At 33.9% G+C, this 26,390-nt stretch overlaps 2 protein-coding genes across 4 annotated transcripts; one reads left to right on the top strand and one right to left on the bottom strand.

Annotated features, from left to right (window-relative positions):
* On the top strand, positions 17,081 to 21,128 carry LOC109721022 (14-3-3 protein 7-like). Of its 2 annotated transcripts, none has more exons than XM_020248417.1 (7): positions 17,081 to 17,272; positions 18,255 to 18,561; positions 18,856 to 18,943; positions 19,049 to 19,158; positions 19,461 to 19,609; positions 19,987 to 20,021; positions 20,773 to 21,128. In XM_020248417.1, exons 1-7 carry the CDS (start codon positions 17,209 to 17,211, stop codon positions 20,779 to 20,781), a joined length of 762 nt encoding a protein of 253 aa, XP_020104006.1. In that variant the 5' UTR covers positions 17,081 to 17,208; the 3' UTR covers positions 20,782 to 21,128. The 2 variants fall into 2 exon arrangements, with proteins under 2 accessions (XP_020104006.1, XP_020104007.1); XM_020248418.1 differs by having other exon boundaries at positions 17,083 to 17,272; positions 20,776 to 21,128.
* Positions 22,098 to 25,378, bottom strand: LOC109721021 (uncharacterized hydrolase YugF-like). 2 transcript variants are annotated; one of them, XM_020248415.1, is made up of 5 exons: positions 24,526 to 25,378; positions 23,174 to 23,266; positions 22,960 to 23,027; positions 22,740 to 22,881; positions 22,098 to 22,539 (listed from the first exon to the last, which is right to left on the bottom strand). In XM_020248415.1, the coding sequence occupies exons 1-5, from the start codon at positions 25,150 to 25,152 to the stop codon at positions 22,534 to 22,536; spliced, it is 936 nt and encodes a 311-aa protein (XP_020104004.1). In that variant the 5' UTR covers positions 25,153 to 25,378; the 3' UTR covers positions 22,098 to 22,533. The 2 variants fall into 2 exon arrangements, with proteins under 2 accessions (XP_020104004.1, XP_020104005.1); XM_020248416.1 differs by lacking the exon at positions 22,098 to 22,539 and having other exon boundaries at positions 22,740 to 22,889.

The following is a 26,390-nucleotide window of genomic DNA, read 5'->3' as shown; positions in this document are numbered from 1 at the left end:
TATATATTAAGGACACAATAGTAATAATGCAAATATTATGATGGACTAATTGTAGTCCACTGTATCAAATAATTTTTGAAAGGTGCCAGAGGACATAAAAAAATATAGATAGTCTTATTAAAAAGAAAGTACTACAGTAATTATATTTTCATAATATATTGGCCCTGAGCATTTATAAATTCTCACTAATGATAGTATTTAAGTTGAATTTATTTTGAAACTCAAGAACTTTTAAAGTCGAAATGAGTTAAAAGTTGAACTATTTAATCCATTTTGACTGTTAACTTAAGTTACTAATTAGCCTCAATTAATTCAATCAGAGCTCAAATTGAAAAATTGTTAATTGGTTCTGAGTAATTTATGCATTTTTTTTAAGACTATGTTATTATCAGCAATTTGACCTTTTTCTAAGATTTTACGACGAATAATATATAACAAGGTTTGTAATATTGTAATATTTTTGAATTGTTTGTCCCGAGTTAGATCCTCAATAATACCTATTTATCTAATTGCTGATAAGATATATATTCTAATCAACCCGATCATGGAAGATCAAATGATTTAAATAAGATGAGCTGAAAAGATGAAATACTAAACAATTTTTTTTTTTTCAGAAGAAAAATGAATACCTAATCCAAAAAATGGATGGCTAAAATTCTAGTAAACTTTCATACATTTTTTAACTGGAGAAGAAACCACATGATCTGGGCAGGCAAAATCAGAATCTCTTCATATTTCTGCAGTGGGGTGGAGATTGGAATCAGATGCCAACTCACTCTCTCAGATGGGTGGGGCCTTCTTTGTGCAGAGCCTCACAAGTCACAGCTCTATGAGCACCCCCAAAAGTTAGGGTTTTATTATTGCACTCAACTTTGGAATTTTTAAGTTAAGATAAAATTGTATGGAGAGGCCACATCAATCAACTACAGGTCAGTTTGACATGAACCCTCTTTAATTCCATTAACACTGTTTTTAACTAAAAAGAGTTAAATAACTTAAGCCAACTTAATTAAAAAATTTTAAAAATATGTTAACAGTTGCAATTGCTTTATAGTAAACGAAAATGAAAATAATTAATAGCTACTGGCTATAGAAGCATCAAATCAGATAAAATTTCCAACTAATCTGACTACGAATGATTTTAATTTGAAAGATTTAAAGTTAAGAAAGTATCAATTAGAAAAAGTAAAGGGGCCAACTTCCAAATATCTTGTGGTTGAGGGGGTAGCTATGCAGTTTTCCAAGTGCAAGTTCTGCGTCTTGGGGCGGCTGCTAAATGGTCAGTAAGATACGGCTTTGAACTTTGAAGTCGCTCGGCACGCACGCGCCGTCTCCATTGCGTTTTCTTTTTCTTTTTTCTTTTTTCTTTTTTCTTTTTTATATGTATATTTTGGTGGAATGAAAATCTCTTTGCTTGCATTCTTAGCTCAGCATATTGATCTAGCACAGTCGGGTAAATATTTGATAGTTAATATTTACGATCTTAATAAATTCGAAACATAATTATTTTACAGTTCTTGATAAATTTATTTCTAAACAAAATGATCACAACATACAAGTAGCGTTTTACTTGTTAATTATGGTTCTTGATAAATTCATTTCTCAACAAAATAATTAACGCTATCTAAATACTTTTGTATTTAACACTTCTCCTCTTCTTTACGTTTGTGTTCGAAATTTTTTATACCCTCACGACGTGAGTTTAAATTAAACAAAAAATAATAATATTAGGAGTCTGACACAATTCGAACTCGGAATCTTTTATTCTAATATCATGTTAAATCATAAGAAATAATGATTGTACTTTAAAAATCGTACAATTTTGCAAGCGACTAACTCGACAAATTCCTATACTATCATAAAAAAAAAATAAGAGAAATGAAAAAGTTGTGAAGTATACTATACCAACATATCAATTCCTAAAGAAAACCAAAAAATGAAAATTATAGAAGGTGGGTACCGTGCCCACCAAATTTTTGGCTCCGCGAGGGCACGGTGTCGTACTCCGCGAGGGCACGGTGTCGTACGACGATGTATACATGTATATATAGAAGGTGTCATTTTTAACCATAACGGTGGTGGAGCCACTGAAAATAATAGCTGTGGTCCGGCTAAGTACGATTTTCCGGTGTAACCAATGGAGATTAAATAAAGGAAAAACTTTAAAAATCCTTATGTGATTTCGTAGTTTCTCACTTTTCTCCCCTGTGGTTTAAAATGTATCAATTTGTTTTCCTGTAGTTTTTTTTTTCTCTTTTTCTTATCAATTTTATTATTTTTTTTCTTAAATCAGTGATAAAGTTAAAATTGAAGGGTACTAAAATAAATATTTGATAAATCTAGATGGGTATCTGAAGTTTTTTGTATATAATTTAATAAAATATTAGCGAAAAAACTATCAAAAAACTAAAAACGAAACCATAGGAGGGCAATTTGATACATTTGAAACCACAGATGGGCAAAGTAAGACACTGCGAAACCATAAGGGGGGTTTTGAAGTTTTTCCTTAAATAAACACATAAATAAATGCTTAACATCGACCCAAAATGTGATGAAATTTATATGTTGGATGTGACCCACGTGATTTTTTCAAGACGATTTATAAAGATACAATCGATCTATTCAAGTCGATCAATAAAGATACGGTAGATCTAACGGTTAGAATGTATCTGGACACATCTTTGATGGTCGGACGTGATTTAACATTCTTACATCAAGTTATATATAAATAAAAGAATTAGACTCGAAACGTCCCGTCTTTTTACAGATCGTGAATGAGAACGAAACACAATCAAGAATCGGAAAGTATAATCTTAGTTTTTAATAAAATTTCAACATTACAAACATAAAATTCAAAATATATACAAAATTTTTTACTAAATTTATAAACATAAAATTAGTTAAAAATTTGCATATTTATATATACAAAAATTATTTGAATCTTTCATGAAAGAATCTTTTATTTAGTTTCAGCATTTTGGACTAATGATAAACCTAATTCAAATCTCTCCATCTTATATAGACTTAATATTAACCATCTACAAAGATAATAATATTTTGAAAGGTCATTGTTTTATTCTAACAACACATTTGGAGGACGCGAACAAGTACTCAAATCGCAATCGTATCCGGACTACTAAATTTGATTAAATTTAGTAAGTAAACAGTAACTAAACTCGTTTAACATATTTGTTGATATCGAAATCAGTATTACGGCAACAAACCTCTATCAATAGGTCGAATGTCATATATCAGTATAAATTTCAAGTTTTCTTTTACAAGTTTGGTTGATGTGAAGCTTTTTTAAATTAAATTATTATTATTTTTTTATGTTACCTCTACCACGAAAGACCAAGTTAATTTAAAAGTTCTAAAAAATGGTTCTCAGTTGTGATGGAGTTGTTAACTGCGAACTACAAAGCGAAAATTGCTATGCCGTGTCTAAATTAGCTTGTCTTTGGAGTATACTCCACGTAATTAACAAAATATATTCTCATATATTATAAGAAAAGGTACTCAATCACCTTGTTATGTAATTTATTACGTATAAGATTGGTAGGGGATTTTCCAAAAGTGCAAATATAAAATAAAAAAAATTAGATTTGAATAAGGTGTACACTTCCATAATAAATCAAAATTATTGAAATTGGATGGCGATATTAACAATTAATGCTCCTTTTTGAAAACAAAGAAAAAAATTTACATCATATGCATTAAATCTGGTTAAGTATATCACATGAACTCTAATAAGGATTCCTTCGTCGATACATACACATTCGAAAAGAATTCTTATATATCCTCTTAAAATCAATATCTCATTAAATAAAATCTGACCCCAATAGAGAATGCACCAACAAAATAAGTTTATATCCTTTGTTAATGATGTAAAAATATTTTTTTTTGTTTTTTCAATTTTGCAAGTTACAAGGACCATTCAAGAGCCCTTCGTGGTGGGTATATATCTACACGAAAATCAGATAGTAAATGGTGTGGAGCCCATGCACGTGGAGTAGGAGAAAGGGGCATATCATGTACTTGTGGAGACTTTTTTTTAAGCAACGAATTGTCATATGTGAGTGACATATGCTATTACTGCTACAAAGAACAACTCACATATGGGTCCAATAAAAAATACATACACATATGTATATATTTCACCACGCATATCTGGGACCCCTCCATATCAATGCATGCCACGATGATATAATCCAAAACTATTTTTTCCGTACGACACACAATCAGGTTTCCATGTGCCTTGAGACAGTGACTTTGTCTCCAAAAAATTTGATCCTCCATATATTCTTTTACTTTTGTTTGTGGAGTTCGATTTACTCGATCACCTTCGTATTATCACACACTTGTTTTTCAGGTGGGAGAGGGAGAGAGACAAAAAGATATTTTATGCGATCTATTGGCCGGATCCTTATCCTTGCTTTAGAGTTTGAATCGATGGACTAACTGATAACGGTGATTTTTAGTCTCATATATCAAAATTCTATGTGAACGCTTGATTTATATATATTTGTAGATGCTATGGTTAGAGTATTGTTAAATTTCACTGGCACTCATTACAAAATAAAACCAAGTTAGTAATTTTATGACTACACATGTGCGTGTCCCTTAGAAGGAAAATCATGTTGCAATCGAATATTTTCATATGTATTAAAATAAGAGGACAGCGAAAACTTACAAACTGAATAGCCAATGTATTGAGAAATCGAAAATTAGACCGGACTGCTTACTTTACTAGCCTTCGTGAATTGTCCTTCTCAATAATTCTGTATCTTCTACGTAAATTTTGGTTCTTCTACGTAGCTCGTCTTCTCTCGTGCGGATCGGAGAGAAAGAAGAGAAAGAAGAGAGAGAGGAAGAAGTCTCTATTTCTTTTTCTTGTACGTTCTCGAAAATTCTTTTAGATACAAAATTCGAGAGAAAAAGATTGTGTTTGTAGATTATGGAATCTCTTAAAATACTCTGAATCTCATATAGAAATTAAAATTAGGATATTTATTAAGATATAATAGATATTCATTATGAGATATATTTTTTAATTAATAAGAAATATATAATCCATTTTTATTCTTAACTTATTAGGACAAAGCCCAATGCACATCTTATATGGATTGAGTTGAATTTGAACATGCCAATGTAGACACATCATATGGCAACAATATGATATTGCGATTTCGGTAAGATAATAACATTAGGCATGTCATTTTAAAAACTGAAACCTTTTAGTTGTATAACGTGTAGTGAATATCTCTCCATCAAAAAGGAATTGTATATGTTTCATTTTAATTTTATCATATAGTTACTGTAGAGATTACCTGAGCAGTTTTTAAAACGGGGTTGGAGTCTTAATTATTAATCTAGAACCATTATTTTGCACGCCCATTAATTATTTGCCTATAAAATAATTTAAACCCTGTCTCTTTCTTGACTAAAATGTAATAATTAAATTGAGAATTATTGCCTGTAATTAAACCCTGTCTCTTTCTTGACTAAAATTATTGCCTGTAATAAAATTGAGAATTATTGCCCGTAATTAGGGACAAAACTTAAGTGGAAAGCTCCCCTACACATATTAATTTTGCCCTCATCCAGGAATTTTAAGTGTTTTTAAATACTAAAACTCGAGAAGAAATTTTCAAACTCTACAAAAAAGTATTATAATTCTTAAATAGAAACAAAATTAACACATAAAAATAAATCGAAGGTACATCAACCAGGCGCCATTGGAGAACTACCGCTAAAAAACTTTTCCCTTCATTTGCATTGGTTTTTACAGTTGGGATATATCTCCTCAATTAGTATAATAGCTATATATTATAAAATTAATTGGGAGTTGTGACCATAATCTGGGCAATTAAATTGGAACCATGTGTGAATGGTTGAAAATAGTAGCTCGTGATCTTTGCAATGCTTTATATGTGCCTAATTTTTTTGGGCATTTTTTTGCATCTGGCCCCCTTAAAAATTTATTTTAAAAATAGTTTCATCAAATTTATATTTATAAAAATGACCCTACTCCTGCCACGCAGGTGTCACGTCAGTGCTACGTCAGCGGGGCTGGAACCAGTTTGTTAAGTTGAATACGGTGAACCATTCACCGTGTTTAGACACGGTGAATGATTCACCGTGTTTGAAAAAAATATAATATATATGTATTGTATTACGAAAAAATATAAATATTGAATAGGAAGAAAGAGGAAAATATACGTATAAAATACGGTGAACCATTCACAGTGTTCAACTTAACATCATGTCCCTGATGTGGCGCCTACGTAGCAAAAATTAGACCAAATTTATAATTATAAATTTGATGAGACTATTTATAAAAAAAATATTTTGAAAGGAGCAAATGCAAAAAAAAAAAAAGTCTTTACTTTTGGGATGTTCTCGTGGTTGTTACTCATCATAAAGGTCGTTCTATGTGACCTTTTAAATATGATAATTATCGATTGTAGGGGCAAATACTACCTCATCTATGGAAAAAGCTTTGTAATAATGTGAAAAGTACTCATGTCCTTGGGGACCTAATTTGACTTTCCGTAACCTCTGGGTCAAATGTGAAAATGTATTGGGTATGCTGCTATGTCACTTGAGAATTAATTAATAATTTACCTAAAGTAAATTTGTAATGTTTTCCCCATATTTTACTTCTATAGTATTCCTTAATTATTTGGTTGGTTATTTAGTGGTACAGGTGGGATTTATGTACCAAGGTTTATGTAGGGAAGGAGATGCACTTGTTGAAGTTTTATTTGGAAAAAAGTCAGCATATACACCAATAATTTAGGTGTTATTTTCTTTTAATTAGATTCCAAAAAAGAACGAACTACACAAAGAAATTTTGCCTTAAGTGAGGTATTATTATATTCTTGTAATTCTTTTTTTAAGGAAGGTAATATATGAGGTAGGTTAATAAGATTATTCTCCTTTTGGAATATGCTACAATCCTGATAGAAGTATTCTTTTAAAAAATAATGTTATTAGCATAAAAGTGTACTAATTCACATCCGATTTTTCTCGAAATTGTAAATAACCAAACAGTAATATCCCGTCCTCTCTCGGCCCGAGAAAAATTTTTTATCTGCTTATTCAAATCATCAAATTATAATCGATTATTTCTAACCTAAATGATAAAGAATTTAGTGTCATACTTTATTAATTCACCACAAGTATATTTCAAAAGGATGAAAGTGTAATTAAAAAAAAAAAATGAAATTACTATTATTATGGACATTACAAGGGGCTCGATTGAATATTTTTTAAAAAAAGGGAAAAGAAAATTGAGGCTTCCCATAGGTTGTGGCTTTGTGCAACTGTACGCAAAATGATAAAATATTTATATTTATTTAATAACTAGTCTTTGGTTGTACGGCGTCCGCATGGAGCAACCGAAAAGGAACGGCACGATTGCGGCGCATAATCGACCGGTAGGGGCGTCCTCTCAAGTGCCCCAAGCGCAATCGAAGGAGCGTATAAAATTTTTGGTGGGGACCACCGCACATGCTCGTTTCGCTACATTATGCAATTTACATAATTACATATGGCCCAATGGCCCAATTTGGTGTTCTAACTCATTTATTTTTCCTACCTAATAAATAGTGTTTACCTTTTTTTCAAAAAAAAAAAAAAATAGTGTTTACCTCATTTATCGTGACATAACTTTGTATGTTGAGAAATTAAAAAGGCTTAATATTATTACAAAAATTTTAAGAAGCTAATATGTATGCTAGTTTCTCCACAAAGAATGCTAAGTTAAAATTGTGATTCAATACATTTTCGATAGAGTGATTTTATAGATTTTATCACAAATTTTCAACTATGTAAACGACACACGAGTCCCAGATTAAAATACTCTGCGAGCTTTATACCATCACTCTTTTAATCAATTCTGAGTACTTTATTATTTTGGTATTGATTGTTTGGCATGTAAAATTTTAATTGGTTACGATTGATGTTGACGTTATTAATAGTTTGCTGTATAGACTTAAAATTCTACCCAAATATTTATTAATTTTAATGAATATTTTCTTACAAGTCACTCAATTATGTTTTTTTTTGTGGTGGTTATTTAGAATTCTATGCAATCACAGTAAATCATTCATTAAATACACACCATGTGGTAGAAAACAAAGAATGGCATAAAACAAAGAAACACATCAAAATATAGCGATGCGTCACAACATAAATCCAGAACGGCAACGACCGTCCCTAGAACAAGTGGCAAAGGGCTTGGTGGTTGGTACCCGAGACCCAAATTCGAATCCTAGTTGATTCACATTTCCAACTAAGTTTATTTCTAAATGAAATAAACGAGGCGGGTAGCGTGCTACCTATCTCTCAAAAAAAAAGAAGAAGAAGAAGAAGAAGAAAAGATTAAAGAATTGGAGGAGACCAAGTTATATTAATGGAGGATAAGTTAAAATAGTGGGCTGGGTTCGACACACGATTAAACTTTGCGGATAAACAAGTCCCTATTTCCTATTTCCTATTTCCTGAGGCTAAACCTACAACTTCTTGACCATCCATTTCTCATGGTCTAGATAAATTCTCCATCCATTGACTATTTCACCAAATGATTAATTGTCATGCAATGGCATCTTATAAATTAATAACCTGTAAGTTGTGAAGCAACTGCGTATCATTTGTTCTCCCAGTTTAAACTATTCGAGAACAGTGCTATATATTCCTTGCACACATTCAGTTCTCGATATATTTTAGCACATCCAAGATGCGAGAACTATAAATATGATAAATAACAGATGAATCTATAAGGGTTCGAACTCAAGATGCTTAATTTGTTAAATTATATCTTGTTAGAGATCGAACTAGTTTTCACTTAGATGTTTGTTTAATTTGCAGAATATTTAGACGGCGCGCAGAATATTCTACATTATATGCTAATAATTTAGAGGTATGTCAACTCAATAATTGATTAAAAGCTTGAAAATTTATGACTTACTCGAGCATTATTACACATTGTATTATTCTTAATCACTAACATATGGTTTAGTAGATGATCTAACATGATTCCAAAGTGCCAACTTTTATTGAAATCCATGATACTGGAACCAGTAACAACAAGTTGTTGGTGCTTCTTCAAATGACTCTGCCCAGATAATAATTGGACTATAGCTAGCCTACCAAATATTTTGTGACTCACGGTCATTAATTAATAAGAAAATACAAAACCAACTTCTGGTCTATTTGCAATGGTTGGGCTCGGAATCATGACAAAAAAGCTATTAACGAACAAAGAGAATCGCCGAAAAAGAAAAGAAAAAAAAAAACAAATCTAATTACTCTTGTGGGGTCAAGAAATGCGAAATCAATTCACTCTGATGGGTGCCATGGCCTAGCTTGAAATAAAATTCAAATTTGATTCAATCCCGGCAACTGCTTCACAACTTTGAATATATATAGCTACCAATTTTTGACTCATAAACTCTCCAACAACGTGCTAAATTCCCATCCATGCATAAAAACCATCCAATTTAAGCGCACGTACATCTCACGATCAATCACATTCCAACACTATTTCCAACTGCATAAGCTTAGATTTTCTATAATTTACAAAATAAAACGACCTAAGTTGTGACAAAGTAGTTGAATACAAGGTATTTTTTCAGTAAATATCAAAAGGGTCAGCTTGGCCACCCTAAGGAATTGTTTGGTTATACGTAATTATAACTGTATTATAGTCGTAACTGCATACAGGTCCAAATTCAACGTTTATTTTGATGCATTTGAATTCAATTATTGCAGTTGCAGCTACATGAGAAGATTCAATTACAGTAATTGGAAATTACCTCCAAATTGACTGTACGTAGTTGTAAGTTGTAACTACAGTATTTGAATAAAGTAATTTTAAACAGAAGTAAGGTTACATTTCTAATATTTTTTTCAAATGATTTGTTTTTCTTTTCTTATAAGGGGTAATTATACCAGCTCATATATTAAATAATAAAATTTAATAAATAAACTTCCCAATCGCACGCAATCAAATAAAATATTTATACATACCGGCAGCACTTTCTACTGTATCCAATCAAACAGGATATATATAATTAGAGTAGGTCTTGTATGCTATTAGGAGCACGGAGGCCTCCATGCTCCTAAGCCGTTTTCGATGATGGAGCTTACGAATTGACGATCAGCTCCGTTAGACTTGATCTAGTGCATTGAAGTACCTAGAAAATAAATTTTGCAATTTTTCGATATTATTTACCTAGTGATCGAAAGGGTTCAAAATCAACGGCAGAAAATAAAAATCTCATAAAAAGTGGTGATATAGCACTAAAATTTTTAATCAGAGATATTGATCTTGCATGCAGTAAATAGTATAAAGAATTTTCTATCAAATTTTTATTTCATTTGAATACTTCTACACCATTAAACTTGCAAACGATATATAGCAATCATTAAAAATTATTGATTTTGAACTTTTTCGATCACTAAATAAATGATATCGAAAAATCACAAAATTTATTTTTTAAATACTTCAAATACGTTAGATCAAATCTAACGGAAGCAATCGTCAATTCGCAAGTTTCATCATCGAAAACGGCTTAGGAGCGCGGAGGCCTCCGTGCTTCTAATAGCATACACGTACGACCTACTCTATATAATTATAATGCGGCATTTTTAACTATCTATATTTTTAACTAAACTATTTATAATTATATCGAACCAAACGGCATTGATATATATGTACATCAAGTTGCTGCGCTCGCTCAAGCCGGTGGGCTTAATAAAGAGCTAAAAGCGATATTCTTACAAACTATAAAACTTGCTTGTGTTTGAACCCGATATATAATAGTTTGTTAACTTTCTCAAAAAAAAAAAAAGAAAAAAAAAAGTTTGTTAACTTTCTCAAGTTGGCCTTAACTTTGAACAAAAAGTTTTGCCGAGGGATTAAGATCTAGAATTTGTTTGAACTATTTTTTAAAAATTCCACTTAAACTATTACGTACCACCACGGTACCAGTGACTAGCTTTGATATCAAATTTGTTTCAATATATACCAATTTGTTACTACAAAATAATGCCTCGCTGTTTGTTTAACATGACTATCGCGCAAATATATACTTTTTATACTTTAGAAGGAAATTAATTTACACACTTAACCATCACAAAAATAGAATCTAGGAAGTTTTGAACTTGAAAAAAATCTACCGAACTCTTTGGTTCCTCGAAAAATATGAAAAAAAAAATATTTCAAGCAAAAAAATCCTATGTAAAACTCCATTTTCAGTATTCCGATCATTTGGTTCCAAAAATGTTAGCTTTAGATTTTATTAAAAAAAACTAGTATTTTGTTTTTCTAAAAAAATTTAAAAACCAAAACACTAATTTTTTATGAAGCTCGAAAATTTTCTTTTAAAACAAACTAGTTTTTTTTTTTTTTTTTTTTTTTTTTTTAAAAACCAAGCAGGCGAAAAACTTAAAATAAAGGTTTTACCTGAAAAAAAAAATTTCTTCCTAATCACTTAAAAGACCATCAAATTCATTGAACTTGCATCTTCACTAACGTTTGACGATTTTAGTCATTTGGATAAATATGTTGCCTTTTCACAACTTCAAAGGGCGTTTTAAGCTTCCTAAAAGACTCTAAAACTGGATAAGTTTGTCAAAGCCGAAACTTTGTGGCTTGTTTGTAGCCAATTTGACCAGCACTGCATGTGGAGTGGAAAAAATTGAGCCATGCAACACTGGCCATCCATTCCAAATCTCTTTACGTACGCACATCTCTCTTTCTCTCCCTCGTTATCAATCTCATTCTCTATCTCTCTCACACGCACCTGGAATTATTTTGGATCTTTAAGGAATTTTAGGTGGGCGTGTTCAAATTGTCTAGAGGTAGGAATCGAGTCAACCTAACCAATTTTGGATGCATTGAATCAACCTAACCTAACTCATATTCCGCCGCGGTTGGGATTTGGTGACGTACGTTTGACTGAACCGATCTGCATGTAAAATTCATTTTGTGCTTCGTTGTTCTACAAGAGTACCAACCCAACCAATATTACAATCCCAACAATATTATTCAAAAATTTTATTTTCTGAGCAAAACTGTATTTGTAGTAGTTGATGAGCAAGCTCCGCCATCACTATTTTATCTGTCCAAGTATGGATTTGCTAATGCCTGTTAAAGTATCCGCGCACTCCACTGCATAAAATGTAAGATGATTATACAAACAAAAGGAGCGAAATTGTACCAAATGATTCCTTTATTTAGAATTTCTTTTTGTGGAAAAAAAATTAAGTACGTAGAGAAAGTATTTGCTATCTACTTTTTGTCCTTTTGGATGTATCGGATTTATTTCTTGATAGTGATATTATTCTAGATTCAAAAGGTGAAAAAAATAAATAGCAACTACTATTTACTTACTATTAATCGTATCGTAACTGTAGTATTTTTCTCTTCTTCTGGTATCACTTCTTTGTTCACTTCTCCGCAGCAAGTATTTTTCTCTTTTCTCGGAAAAGTTATTCATGGCCCAAAACTAAATGGGCCAAGATAGGCTTTCACGGGACTTATAGGGACAAACGAGCGAAGGCCTTTTTTGGGCGTTGAAATGGTTTATGGCTAAACTCTAAAAGCTTAAGCTAATGATTGGACTAAAAACTTTATTAAATGGCATTGTTATCCTCTAGTGCCATGTAAAACAATAGTTTGCGTAAAACGGTGTTTTATTTTAAGGATAATTGCCTCTATACCTCTCAAAACTTCGAAAATATTTCATTCATGCCTTTTTTTTTTTTTTCTCTTTCTAATATACTCCTCATATGTTCCTCCGTTATTTCAAAATATCCCTGCAGTTATCATCCGTTAAGTTAACTTGAGTTAAACGTGAGTTAAATATCTACCATAGTTAAAAAATAAAATAAAATACCACTTTTACCCTTAACTTAAGGACAGATAAAAAAATATTAGTGATAGTAGAAGGGCATATTTGAAAAGACCGAAAAATAAAATATTTTTTGTGCCCCTAACTTGAGGGCAAATAAGAAAAGTCGGTGATAGTAGAAAGTATATTTGAAAGGGTAAAATAATAATTTTACAGAGATAATAGAGTTCATTAACAGATTGTATATTAGAAATAGGTTGGAACGTAAAAAGAGTATTTTTAATATTATCTTTCTAAGAAAGATAAATCAAAAAGTCGAAAACTTTTCAGAAGTATATAAGCAATTGCTTCTTTATTTTAATATATTCAACACCCAGCTTAGTGCAATATGGCTTTGTGGGGCTATTATGTGGCATGCACCGATAAAATGTATTGTGCTCTAAAATTTTAGTACCCGCGTCCACTAGATTAAAGCCAGATCAAACAAGTTCTTACCTTACATTTGTACCTTAATTAGTTTTTATTAGTTCAGTGTATTATCATTTATGGTACAAAGTGAAACACTAAAATCTTAGAAAAATAGCACTAAAACTTGCCAGGCACCGAAAGTGGCACATTTTAATCGAATCCAAATCCAAGCTGAAACATTAAATAGCGAGTTCACCCCGCACCACATATTAATTTATTGGCCCTGCTTTTGATTTCTTAGATTACTAGATAAATGTGGCCTAATATCCATGTGCCACGTACCGATATTATACGATTATTTTCTCACATAAGAATATACTATTTCCTCAAATCCGCTGATACTTTTTAGTTTATTAAAATTTCTACCATTTTTATATAGCAAAGTTTAATGTGATCCAACCGATTCGTCACACGTTGGTTCGCATTTGGAAAAAATAAACGACTTGTTAATTTTTGGACCCAGCATATGGAACATGTCCACATGCCATGTGGGGGGTATTACTTTTTTATTTTCTAATGTCCTTGAGAAAATAACTCTGTGTATTCGTACAGTAGAGGGATACATCAAAAGCGCTAAGGACTATTTTAAATTAGTATAGAGGAATATTTTTAAAAAATATATTTAAACAGCATATTTTGTGAATTAGATCCCGACTGAACCAGCATCGGGCGCGAACGGTAGCTAGAAGTAAAATCAAGCGGATCAAACCAACTTCGATTCGGCTCGATCGTTGTACAGAACTTAAAAGTTTAATAATCAGTCTGTATTAAACTACTATACGTTGAATATCGATGTAAATATTAATAATCATAGATCATGTCTGCTTGTAGTTTAACGACTAATGAAATAAATTTCAAATACAAACAAAAAGTACAAATCTTATATTTTCTTGCCGTGTTAAATATTTTTTTTTTTTACTAAAAAAGTTTATTATTTTTTTTAAAATTCTAAAATGAGAAGGTATATGATTTGTATTAACTAGATTTTCACCCGTGCGATGCACGGCTAATATAATAATATAGAATAATAAAAATTATTATGTGATGATAACAAAAAAATTTTCTAATTAATTTTATTTTTTTTAACAAATAAAAAAATATACTATCAATCTTAATTATAGTACATATTAAAATACACAAGCTAGAGAAAAAAAAATTTGGACCAAAGTAAATATTCAACTAAAATGCAAAATTAAATCCTGCTCTATTATCTATGAATTGGTGTGCAAAATAATTTACATTTACATATTGATGTGCGAAATAAAATTGATAACTAAAATTGATATGAAAAATTACAAACGACATTAATATTTAAGCATATAATGAGATCAACTAAACTTTCATATTTGACACAAATTAGAGTAAGCACACATATATTATGTTCCTACTGTCACTTTTAAGATTTAAAAATATATAGATGTTGGTTTTCAAGAAAATATAAAGAAGAAAAATTTTATTGCATGAAGATGGAAAGTTACAGGAGTGACAGTAGGAAAAAAAAATTACGAAATGAAAATTACAGAAGTGATAGTAGGGAAATAATATATTCTATTTTAAAGCATCAATATTTAAGAGCGAAGAAAAAGCAAATGTATGTTAAATTTGAAAATGAAATCGTATCTTACATTTTGATCAGAAAGAACTAACTCTATAAAAAAAAAATAAAGCAAATGTATTTCAAATTTGAAAATGAAATCGTATCTTACATTTTGATCATAAAGAACTAACTCTAAACTAACTATTCACCATCTCTGGGCGATGAAATTCAGGCATAGTATACAGACAAATCACTCTAACTTTGATCTTCCATTTGTCTCCAAGAGAAGTGATGTCACGTATTGAATCATATCCAAGTGTCATATCCTGAAAAAAATAAGACATCCAATAAAAAAATTAATACATTATATTTAAATAATAAAATAAAAAAATATATGTTCTATTTTAAAGCATCAATATTTAAGAATTAAGAAAATTACAGGAGTGACCCTTTTTTTCGCAACTAACTATTTCAAATAATTCGCAATAGATTATTGCTTATTTCGCAACCGATTATTGCTTATTTCGCAACCAATAATTTTAAATAATTAATTATCTGCCTAATTTTAAATAATTAATTAAACCAATAATTTTAAATAATTCGTAACCAAATATCCATATTTGAGTTTGACACGTGGCAAGCATATAGAAAGCCACGTGTCAGCTTCTCACATAGAATTCATTAAGGGTTCTACTTTTATATATAGTAATAGATTTCTATCCAAGTAACTGGATATATATAATTTTCGATTGGATAAAATGATCTCGGCCAGATGAACGGCTGCTGACGGGCTACGATCAGCCGTTCGATTTTCCCGATCTCTGGAATCTCGGCCGTTGCTGTCCTTCGCAAGGGATATTCCGCTCATCGAGCCCCGCGAATCTCAGAACCCACGCGGAACCCGCACGCTTCGATCCACGTGTCCCCACGCACCCGGTGGGACCCACGTGACCTGGATGTGCGGGCCGCGTACTGTCCACTTGTCCTCCTCCTAAATAAACTAGGTAAGATATTCACAGGGTATATATATCTCAAATCTCCCTCCTTTAATTTAATTAATAATTAATGGCCCTCATCAAAAGCCTAGTGTTACTTAATTTGTATTTTTTAAAAAAACACTAACAAAAAATTAAGAAAAGATAAAGTATTGTATTTTATATGTTTTGTTAAACATAACTAAACTGGATAGAAATAATTTATTTTTTGATCTCTTTGTTCGACAATAGTGAATCCAGAAATAAAAAAAAATTATCTCTTCCAATCTTTTTTTTTTTTTATTATCATGCGCATTTTAAATATCTAAAAATAACAAACAAATACTCTAAAAAACATGATTACTTTTGTAGTGTAAAAAATTTTATACTGATGAAGCTATTATCAGCACATCTCAATCACTAAGAATGGATTACCATCTCTGTTACATCTAAGATTAATTATGAAATATCTAGTGCTCAAGAGTTTGTGGGCAATGGGTCTGTCAAAAATCTGCGCCTCAGAAGTGAGAACGAATAGCCAGTAGGCACATAATCCATTGGGAACTGCGCTAAAAAAAAAATCGTATCTCTTACATTTTTGACATCTATATATATTTTTTTATTGTTTTAAAAATAAGTAGCATACTATACTCTTCGTTTACTTTATTTTGAAGTAAACGAAGTTAGAAATATGAATCAATTATAATTCAAATTTGAAATCTCATATACCAATTATAAGTTTTTTGTCATTTGCGCTAGAAATAGTCGGTAACATAATAATAATTCTATTTGAATAAAAATAATAAATGAATAATTATATATAATTATATATTATATAGAGTGCATATTTTAAGATAAATTATACATCACCGCTATAGTTTCGCATTTTCTTAGTTTAGTAATATATTGTTTAAAGTGTATAAATTTAGTATTTTATGGTTTTATTTTATTTTTTTTTTCGTCGGTCCCTCCGTTAATTTTTTTGTTAAATTATATACAAAAAGCTTCAGATATGTCACCTATAATTTATCGAATATTTATTTAAGTATTCTTTAGTTATAACTCTATTGCCGATTTAATAAAAAAAATTAATAAAAAAAATTTAAAAAAATTACAGAATATAAAAATAATATAATTTAAATTATAAAATACTAAAATAAAAAAATGCTTCCAAAATCTTACGTCACAACACAGGGCATTGCTCAAAAAAAAAACACACACACACACACACACACCAGCCCATAAATGGAACAGTGGAATAAGACTCTGAAGAGAGAGGAAATTTTCCATACCGGGAACGTGTCTGCTTAGAGAGAGAGAGAGAGAGAGAGAGAGAGAGGGAGAGAGGGGGGGTGGGCGCTTGGGAGAGATGGAGGAGAGAGAGAAGCTTGCGTTCATGGCGAAGTTGGCGGAGCAAGCGGAGAGATATGATGGTAAAAGCTCTTCCTCTCTGCTATTTGTGTTTCTGCATTTGGTTCTCAGTTTTTTTTTTTTTTTTTTGTTTTTTTTCCTTCTTCTGTAGAGAAAATTTGGTTCTTAGTTTTTATCCAAAAAAGGGAGTAAAAAAGATTGGATTTTTGGTAGCCAATGTTTTTTCCCTATGATAAATGATTTCTTTGGTTCATGTGCGTTTGGTTTGGAGTAATAAATTTGAGATCTTTGGGTCTCTGTTCTGTTTTCAATTTTTTTCTTCTTTTTTCTGTGTGTGTAATATTGCGAATGGTTCGTGCCATGATGTTATTGTAACATACTGGCGCCATGATTTGAATATGTTTCGTTATTTTGGTTGCGTTTTGTTGGATTTTCGATTTTTTTATTTATTTAAATTTTTATTTTGGGGGGGTTTCTGCTTAGGTTATCTCTGCTGATGACAGGGTAAAGTTTGCTGAAACAGTCGTGCTAGTTGTTTGGAGTTTCCACATGTCTCCTCTTTGTTTGTTAGTTTCCACAATCTATATTAACATAACCCCTAAAATTACTACTATTACGTAGCAATTTTTTGTAAATCTCTACCTTAATTGAACTCAAATCAGAAAAATCAGAAGTTGAAGAGGCGCCAGTAAATATTTTTTTTTTATTTTTTAAAAGTTCAGGGGGGGTCTACTTCAAAATGGCGTAATAGTTGATGGGTTATCAAAGTGGTACTATGAAGTAGTAATGTTTCAGATGAGAGGAAGGGAATGGTAGTGAGTGTGTAGAAATATGTCATGTTTCGCCATTTTGTGTTATGCAGAAATACGGATTTGCTTCACAAAATTTTATCTGTTTCAGCAGCCAATATACTGATCTGACCCTGTTCAATATTGGTTTCGCTAACCATGATTTGATAGGGCTTTATCTTATCTGAATTGTTGGCAGTTGTTTCTTTTCCTCATCTTTTATTAGACATATGCTTTTCTTTCTGTTTTTTCATAGAAATGGTGGATTACATGAAGAGGATTGCTCGAATGGATGTCGAGCTGACTTCTGAAGAGCGAAACTTACTCTCGGTTGGCTATAAGAATGTGATTGGCGTGAGGAGAGCGTCGTGGAGGATCCTTTCTTCGCTCGTGCAGAAGGAAGCGGAAGAAGGGAGTGAACAAAACGTCAAGATGATAAAAGAGTACTTGACGAGAGTTGAAGATGAGCTCGCGAAGATATCCAACGACATATTGTCCATCATCGCCATCCACCTCCTCCCATCTTCCACTACTGGTGAATCCATTGTCTTCTTTTATAAGATGTACGTTTAGTTCGCGAGTTATGCGCGTTGTTTTTCCTTTCTTTTACAGCAACATTTTGAACTGGATGTCCGAACCTCAAAGAACAATAATTTTACAACCCAACCCAGTTTCATGTTTGAATTTCCAGTACCTCTTACTTGGAACTTATCAGTATTTTTAACTCTAACAAATGTAGTGTTTTCATGCCTGATTGAATATTCTGCACCTTTTTGGTGAAAACTTTTTTAGTTCTGTTAACAGAACTTGAGTGAATTTTCGAAAATGAAAAGTTACTTCTCTCTGTCCCATACTAGGAAAGGGGATTACTATAGATACTTGGCCGAGTTTAAGACCGGGAATGACAGGAAAGAGTTCGCAGATCAGTCGGTTAAAGCTTATCAGGTTCGACTTAATCCTGTTAGAAAGTTGTAGTTTATCAATCTTGTAGAGTTAAAGCTTATGATGCATAAATTTTTGTTACATCGCAAGCTGATGATGATCCTTCAGGCAGCTACAAGTACGGCAATGACTGATCTTCCACCAACCAACCCAATCAGACTTGGCCTCGCTCTTAATTTCTCAGTCTTCTACTATGAGATACTGAACTCGCCTGAGAGGTCTGCTTTGGTTGTTTTATTTGTATTATTATGTATTGCTTATTGATTATTCCTGGTGCATTTAAGTTCTAGCATGAAATTTGGCATTGTGTGCCTTATGCGGCCCGCTGCTTATATTCTATGCAGTAAATAGTAACAATATCTACTTATCTTAACTTCATAATTCAGTGAACTAATTGAAACTGTTTAAGCATGCATGTTGAGTTACGTGTGGTGATTTTAAGATAGAAATGGACAGCAAGCACGCATGTCTCTGCTGCTTTGGATTATGTACAATTTGTGTTTTGTCCTTCCTTTTCCAGAGCATGTCATCTAGCTAAACAAGCGTTTGATGAGGCTATTACGGAACTCAGCTCCCTCAGTGAGGAATCTTACAAGGACAGCGCACTGATTTTGCGGCTTCTCAAGGACAATCTGACATTGTGGACCTCAGACCTGCCAGAGGAAGGAGGTAATATCATATGGAACAATCTTCTGTTACAGCAGCTCTCATGTTGCATCTTTTATCTTTTTGACATCCTAACACATGCAACAACTTCACCTGAAAGTATTTGTCTCAAAGTATTAGTGTCAGCGTATATGGCAAATCATGTTCCATGTGCCCACTGTAGCTGTGGCTGTACTTGGAGCTGCAGCAACATGTGCTATCCTTTCCTTTTTCTTTTTGGTTATAACACTACTGTTCAGTAACAATAAAACTCCCGACACTTGATCAATTGCCTCAAAATGCCTAGTGTAACTCATTTCTTTCACTCCATAATTTGTGTAACGATAGCTTATAATACTTTTATGTGTCTAAATTGTTAACACATTCTATTCTTTTTGCAGGCGAACATTCCAAGGCGACCAACATGGATATTGAGGTGAGAATCGTCAATTTGGTTTGGCCAAAACATAGTTGAACAGAGGACTAAGATCCACACATAGAACACGAATAGCTTAAAGTAAAGGCCCGGCTGCTTTGGCTCCGGTATTGGATACACGAATATCAATTTTTTTTATATGCTCATTCAGTTACCTCAAGTTTGTCTTAAATTCCCATAGTTCACAGCGGTAACTACGCCAAGGATTTAAGTGCCGTGGCACTGGGTCGTGCCGGAAACTTGCCGGCACGGTACGGCACGGTGCGTGCCGAGTCTTGCCGATGCGTGCCGGTCAAAAAAATTCTTGTGTGCCGACACATAATAGTATGAAATATTTATTTTTTTTAGCAACAAAATATTTTAACTATTTATTATGTCTTTTTATCGCATCTTTTAAACTTTATTGAGGAAATTACTTACTAATTTAAAGAATAGAGGTTTTTGAGCTGTGCCATCGGCACGGGGTCTGTATCGTGCCGATGTCTTATTGGCACGGTACGGCACGGTGGATACGGCCCGTGCCGACGGGCACTTAAAACCTTGAACTACGCACTGCAGTTTGGTTTACAACAAAATTTAACAAAGTAAAAAAGCTTCTATTAGCCACATTTGTTGCCGCTCCGACTCAGATTTTCAAAAATATACGTCATATTTACCGATATAAATCATGGCAATTCATTCGTTAAGATCTTATGGACATATATTCCGTGCTCTGATGTCACTGAACTTTTATATGTTTGGATGCTCATAGCAGGAGTAAATTTGGGCAAGCTATCAATGTGAATGTGAAACCTGTGAAACTCTTGCTAATGCGGAAACCCAGTAGCTCGGAAATTTCTTTTTATCGCCACCAAGGTAGTCATCTTTTTTCCTTAACCGGTTGGTGTGTGTCTATGTTTTCCCTTTAAGGTTGTGCAAGCACTAGTTTTTGAACTCAAATGGCTACCGCAGTTTATTTTCTTTATCTTTTTTTTTTTTCTTTTTTTCTTTTTTTTCCGCTAATCAGTCGCATGTTACTGTTATCCAGAGCCTTCTGTAATGGTGCTAGTTTGGAATAATCTTAGTTATGAAATTAAATTCTGCTCTCTTTTTTCCTTTAAATTCAAATGGAGCTTTAAAAGTGCCATTTTTGACTAATTGATTGATAGGCTCCTACTGTTTGAATCCCTTTTTCGCTATAAATTGCTCCCCCCCCCCTTTGTGTTTGTTTGTGAAGATGCTTGCTTACAATCTGGCATGAAGGATACCAACCAGCTGATTGAAGCAACGATTGTGCAAGAATATCTGATTTTGAAGAATATCTGATTTTGAATTACGTTTTTATAACATATCCGATAACTTTGTAATGGAGATTAAATAAATCATGGAGTGTGTACTAAACACAAAAAGATAATTATTATTATTATTATTATTATTATTATTTTTGAAAAAAATGTAGCAAAGTTATCTGCTTCATTTATTAAGTGAAAGTGAACTAAGCTAAGTGTTACAGGGTGGAAGCAGCTAAGGCTTCTGAGGGGTAGAAAGGCAACAGTAGAGGAGAAAAAAAACAGGAACTAAAAATCAAAAGGAAAATAAAATAAAAAATGTGCGAAAGATGGTAAGCAGGTGGTCAGAGATGCGCAGACCAATCGGACAACAACCGTCTCAGCTTTTCGGAAGAATGAAGGACGTTGTGAAACTTTGCTTGGAAGATGGAGTTATTTCTTTCCGTCCACACGATCCACCAGATTTCAACTAAGCGGATTAAGCGTTTTGATCTCAGAGCAACGTCGGAGGTGTTGCCAGTTAGGTTTCATAGTTCTCGAATGTCCCCTGGAGCATCGGTCGACGAACCCTGCCCCTCTGAGGTAAGTAGAAGGTAACGAGTGAAGATGCAGTTGGTGAATAGATGATCGCAATTTTTTGTGTTGAAAGCGCAGAAGACACAGTGTTGATCCACTCTCAATCCGCGAGTTAGCAATCTGTCAGCAGTGAGTAATCTTTTCCGAAGCACATATGAAATACTGGATTTTAACCCTTGAAAATTTTGGATATCGAGGGGACTGATCTGATAAAAAGTTTACTTAAATAGTCTCAATGAAAGCTGTTGATGAGTTTAGCAGCAGCAAATTTACTTACCTCCTTCTGATGCACACAAAACCAAAACATAAAGCTAGACAAAGCACAAAACCAAAACATAAGAGTAGTCGAAATATAAACTGATACGTAGGCGAGCTGAGTGATCTCCCTCAGATAATCTGCATACAAAATCATCGTGAAAGTCTGAAACTCAAATTTCATGCATAAATAAATCACATAAAATTTGCAGCTGGAGCCTGCGGTAAGGAGGCATCTGCAGTCCATAGCAACTTTCGTCGATGCATTTCCCGATTCAAATCTTTTTGAAAATGAATATTTTGAGATGAATAATACTCTTCAACAATCTATCGGAACAAATATTGTATCTCAGTTATCTGAGCGATGCTTGTCTGGTACAAATTCATTGAAAGTGTTCTTAAACATCAATCCATTATACCTGCCAAAAATTAAAAAAACAGAACAAAAGAATTAACAATTAATGGTGCCTTAATTGTTACTATTATGCGACGTAGATATACGAACAAATTAACAATGCTTCCATTTTGACAATACGATACTCTATTAAAGCGTAAAAACAAGCATTACTGACAAGGTTTAACGAATCCAATGTTACATCAGAACAGAAAGAAGATTTACCATGTGCCCGTTGTAGATATCTGGGGAGCCGGAATCAAGAAAGAATGCGAGTATATGCTTGCAAACTTCCTTAGGCTTTTCAAGATTAACCGCGTGCCCAGCGTTCTTGATAACTACCATCTGACAATTCTCATCTAAATACCTGTAACACTAAGCAGAAATTCAAACATGAACTTCGGAGGGAAAGAAGAAAACTATCTCCAATATATTCTAACGATACCTTTTCAATCGATGAGCTAGTTCTAGAGGAAACACTCGGTCCTGCTCGCCCCATATTATCAAGGTTGGCTGCATTAAGAGGAACATATCATCACAAGAACTTGGTCAAAAGATGTTTCAGACAATATATGGAGGGTTTCAGAAATATATATATGTAAGAACATAGTTAATTTGACGAAGAAGAGCAAATTAATGTGACTAGATGCTAAGTTTACCTGGGTAATTCTGGGTAGATCAGGAAGTTTTCTATCATGTATCAAGGCATGTAGTAGCTCAGTTTTCTCTTTCACGTAGTCTCTGCACATAACCTGCCATTGTCGACAAAATTCACCTCACAAAATAACCTTCTAGATAAATCCTGTCACTGCTGAAACAAGAGACCTTGCTAATGAACAATTCGGAAATTAAGTGGAGTGATTTGGTAGCCATTAATTAGTGTTTGCACTTAACAAACACTACATTGTTATGGTCATAGTTCGACCTATCGTTGTTTCTTTAATAGGTTAAGACATGTTTTTTTTTTTTTTAGAGAGAGAAGTAACATGCTATTCATTTTGTTTATTTTTTTAAAATAAACTTAACTGAAAATGTAAAGCAACTAAACTTCGAATCTATGACATCGATCACTAACCATCAAATCCTTTGTCATTTGTATTAGGGACGATCAATACTATCAAATTATTTAAATTATAAAAAGTTCATCTAAACTAATTGGTAAAATGAAATGGATTTTGAAGTGTCACGGAGAATTTGAGTTTCCTCATATATTATGTTAGCCCATAAGTTTGGATTTTTACTTTTTATTTATTTATATTTTTTAGTGGCTTTTTTTTATTGAGACTGAGAAATCATCCTTGTATTGTAGCTATTCCAGGGGTTAGGATTGAAATTTGCAACCATTTGTTTAATTTATATAATTTTATTTCAGAAATATAATAATTTATATTATCTGTCAATTTATTGTCGTAAAATTCGGCATCCGAATTTTAACAACTATTTTGAATTTTCAGGTTCTTTCGGGAACGATAAATTACTATTTTGAATTTTCAGATTCTTTCGAGAACGGTAAATTACAAGGCTAAGATTGATGCAAATTGTATATAATTTTATACTATTAGTAGTGATTCAATATTTAAATATGGATCACTACTAATAGTATAATATATAATCTCGCGCGTAAATCGGGCGACCACCGTTCAAAATTGCGACAAAGAGTAACGGCGCGGAATCTTACGAATTCGGAGGCTCGAAATGGTCAATTGCTTCTTTATTCTTCTTAACAAGCTGGTCTACGGCGCCAAACTGTAAGATCCCAGGGTGGAAATGATGACACGTGAACTTTAAAAGCGTGCCGTCCCACGTGCATGTGTGTCGACCGTGTTTATTATTATTATTTTTTTTTTTTGCATCGTGACACGTTTAACGTTCCCAGTAATTTCTGACCAATGATTAGGCAATGTATTCCAAGCAGCAAAACGACCAATAATTTCGCGTGCACAGGGGGTTGTGGGGCCCACTGAGGGTGGGGCCCGTGGGGGGGAGGGGGCGGGGCTGAGCCCCAGCTTACCTGGATGTAGTCGCGGATGAAGCAGGTGGGCATGACACGTGGCGGCCTGCAGAAGGTGAGCCGCACGAGCTGGCGCAGCTTCTCCGGGCGCTGCGGCAGCAGGATCCCCGCGGCGTCCGCCACGTCGGACACCACGAAGAGCCCCGCCGCGAGGTCGCGCTCCTCGAGGCACACCCCGGCGCATATCAGCACCACCCGCTCCACCGCGCCCGGGTACAGGGCCGCGACCCGGTACCCCACGAACCCGCCGTAGCTGACCCCGACCAGGCCGAACCGGCCCACCCCGACCGCGTCCAGGGCCCCCACCACGCACCGCGCCTGGTACGACTCCGACCGGTCGGGCCCCGGCGCGGAGGAGCCGCCGAAGAAGAGGAGGTCGGGGACGTAGAGGTCGAACCCGGCGCGGAGGAGGGGGCCGAGGTAGGGGGCCCACTGCCACGTGGCGGTGGCGCCGAAGCCGTGGAGGAGGACGAGGGCGGGGCGGGAGCGGTCCGGGAGGCGCGGGACCCAGATGTGGACGGTGGCGCCGTCGCCGAGGGTCACGTCCGTCGCCCGGAGCCCCGCCGCCCGGAACGCGCGGGTGTAGCAGCGGTCGCGGGCCACGGTCACGCTCAGGCAACTCCCCATCCCGATCGCGGTCGTGGCGCCGCGGCGGCGGGGGCGATTGGATCTGAGGCGGAGATCGGAGGGGATTCGGGGGGTAGTTAGGGTTTGTTGGATGCTGATGGGGGGTTTTTCAATGGGTGGGTACGAATGTGGGGGATAAAACGAGAAAGCCGTTGCTCCCGCCCCCGAATTAGGTGGACGGGGAAGAGCATCTTATTGCTCTTCCCCTTTCCCTTTTCTCTTTCTTTTTTTTCAATCAGATGAAAAATGGCAATGGCAGATAGATAATTAAACGAGCAACAAATATACCTTTTGCTTTGTTAGTATACTCTTTGTGTACATCACTAAAGCAAGGAGACAAGAATAATAGGATTATTATACTATAATTAATTGATAGAGTCGAGTCACTTTCCCTTTTTTCTTTNATTTTTTTTTTTTTGATACATAGGTAGCATGCTATCCGCTTCGTTTATTTCATTTAAAAATAAACTTAGCTAAAAGTGTGAATCAACTAGAATTCGAACTTTGGTCTCGGATATCAACCACCAAACCCTTTGCCAATTTTTTGCCTGTATATTGCATCTACTTTTTGTGGGCCGAAGAATACAATATGTGGGGTTCAACCCCAATTCGACAAGTCAAAATGGTTTAAAATTAAACACGAAGAGAGGGAAAACAATTTATTTATTTATTTTGCTTTATGTAAACATACTCTTGATTTCTTGTAACCTCGATTATTTTACTAGTAACTTCATTTTAAATATAAAATTTGAGGTCTAAGAATGTTGTTTTAACCTGTCGGGTTGGACCGATGTTAAACCATTGAACCGTGACTAACAACCAACACCGAAGTGTGGTTTTAAAACACTAATCTCCAATTAGCATATGGGAAAGGTGCCATGGGGAATTGAGTTTTTGATGTCCTAGCACAGTAAATAGAAAATTTCCTTTTTAGTTTCTTAATGTCTCAACTGTTTCAGGCAAAACAGCAATCAAGCATTTCCTAACAATACCAAACGTATCATAAGAAGCTTGGAATCAACAAAAGTAAGACCACCCAATCAACAGAAGATACGATTTAATTTCTGACATTTTCTTTTTTATGTTGGATTCGGTTCAACACTTCAATGCATTCCACAAACTATCGGTACTACTCATCAACTCAGAGACAAGACTCTTCCTATTGCAGCTGCACCGTTATAACGGGTGTTTAACTTGTTTTTAGCTAACATGATACCAAAACTCTCAAGCGCAAGTAA

The sequence above is a fragment of the Ananas comosus genome, linkage group 15 (genome assembly GCF_001540865.1).
Source record: "Ananas comosus cultivar F153 linkage group 15, ASM154086v1, whole genome shotgun sequence".
NCBI classification, from domain to species: domain Eukaryota; kingdom Viridiplantae; phylum Streptophyta; class Magnoliopsida; order Poales; family Bromeliaceae; genus Ananas; species Ananas comosus.
Note: the sequence above shows the minus strand (reverse complement) of the source record. Positions and strands in the feature narration are given on the sequence as shown.

What these genes read in the sequence shown, in the direction of transcription:
- LOC109721022 (XM_020248417.1), top strand. Translation starts at nt 17,209, where the DNA reads ATGGAGGAGAGAGAGAAGCTTGCGTTCATGGCGAAGTTGGCGGAGCAA. An exon ending in AGTCGGTTAAAGCTTATCAG is followed by an intron (nt 18,944 to 19,048) that starts GTTCGACTTAAT and finishes ATGATCCTTCAG; the next exon opens with GCAGCTACAAGTACGGCAAT. An exon ending in ATACTGAACTCGCCTGAGAG is followed by an intron (nt 19,159 to 19,460) that starts GTCTGCTTTGGT and finishes TTCCTTTTCCAG; the next exon opens with AGCATGTCATCTAGCTAAAC.
- LOC109721021 (XM_020248415.1), bottom strand. Translation starts at nt 25,152, where the DNA reads ATGGGGAGTTGCCTGAGCGTGACCGTGGCCCGCGACCGCTGCTACACC. An exon ending in ATCTACCCAGAATTACCCAG is followed by an intron (nt 23,028 to 23,173) that starts GTAAACTTAGCA and finishes CTCTTAATGCAG; the next exon opens with CCAACCTTGATAATATGGGG. An exon ending in CTAGCTCATCGATTGAAAAG is followed by an intron (nt 22,882 to 22,959) that starts GTATCGTTAGAA and finishes TTAGTGTTACAG; the next exon opens with GTATTTAGATGAGAATTGTC.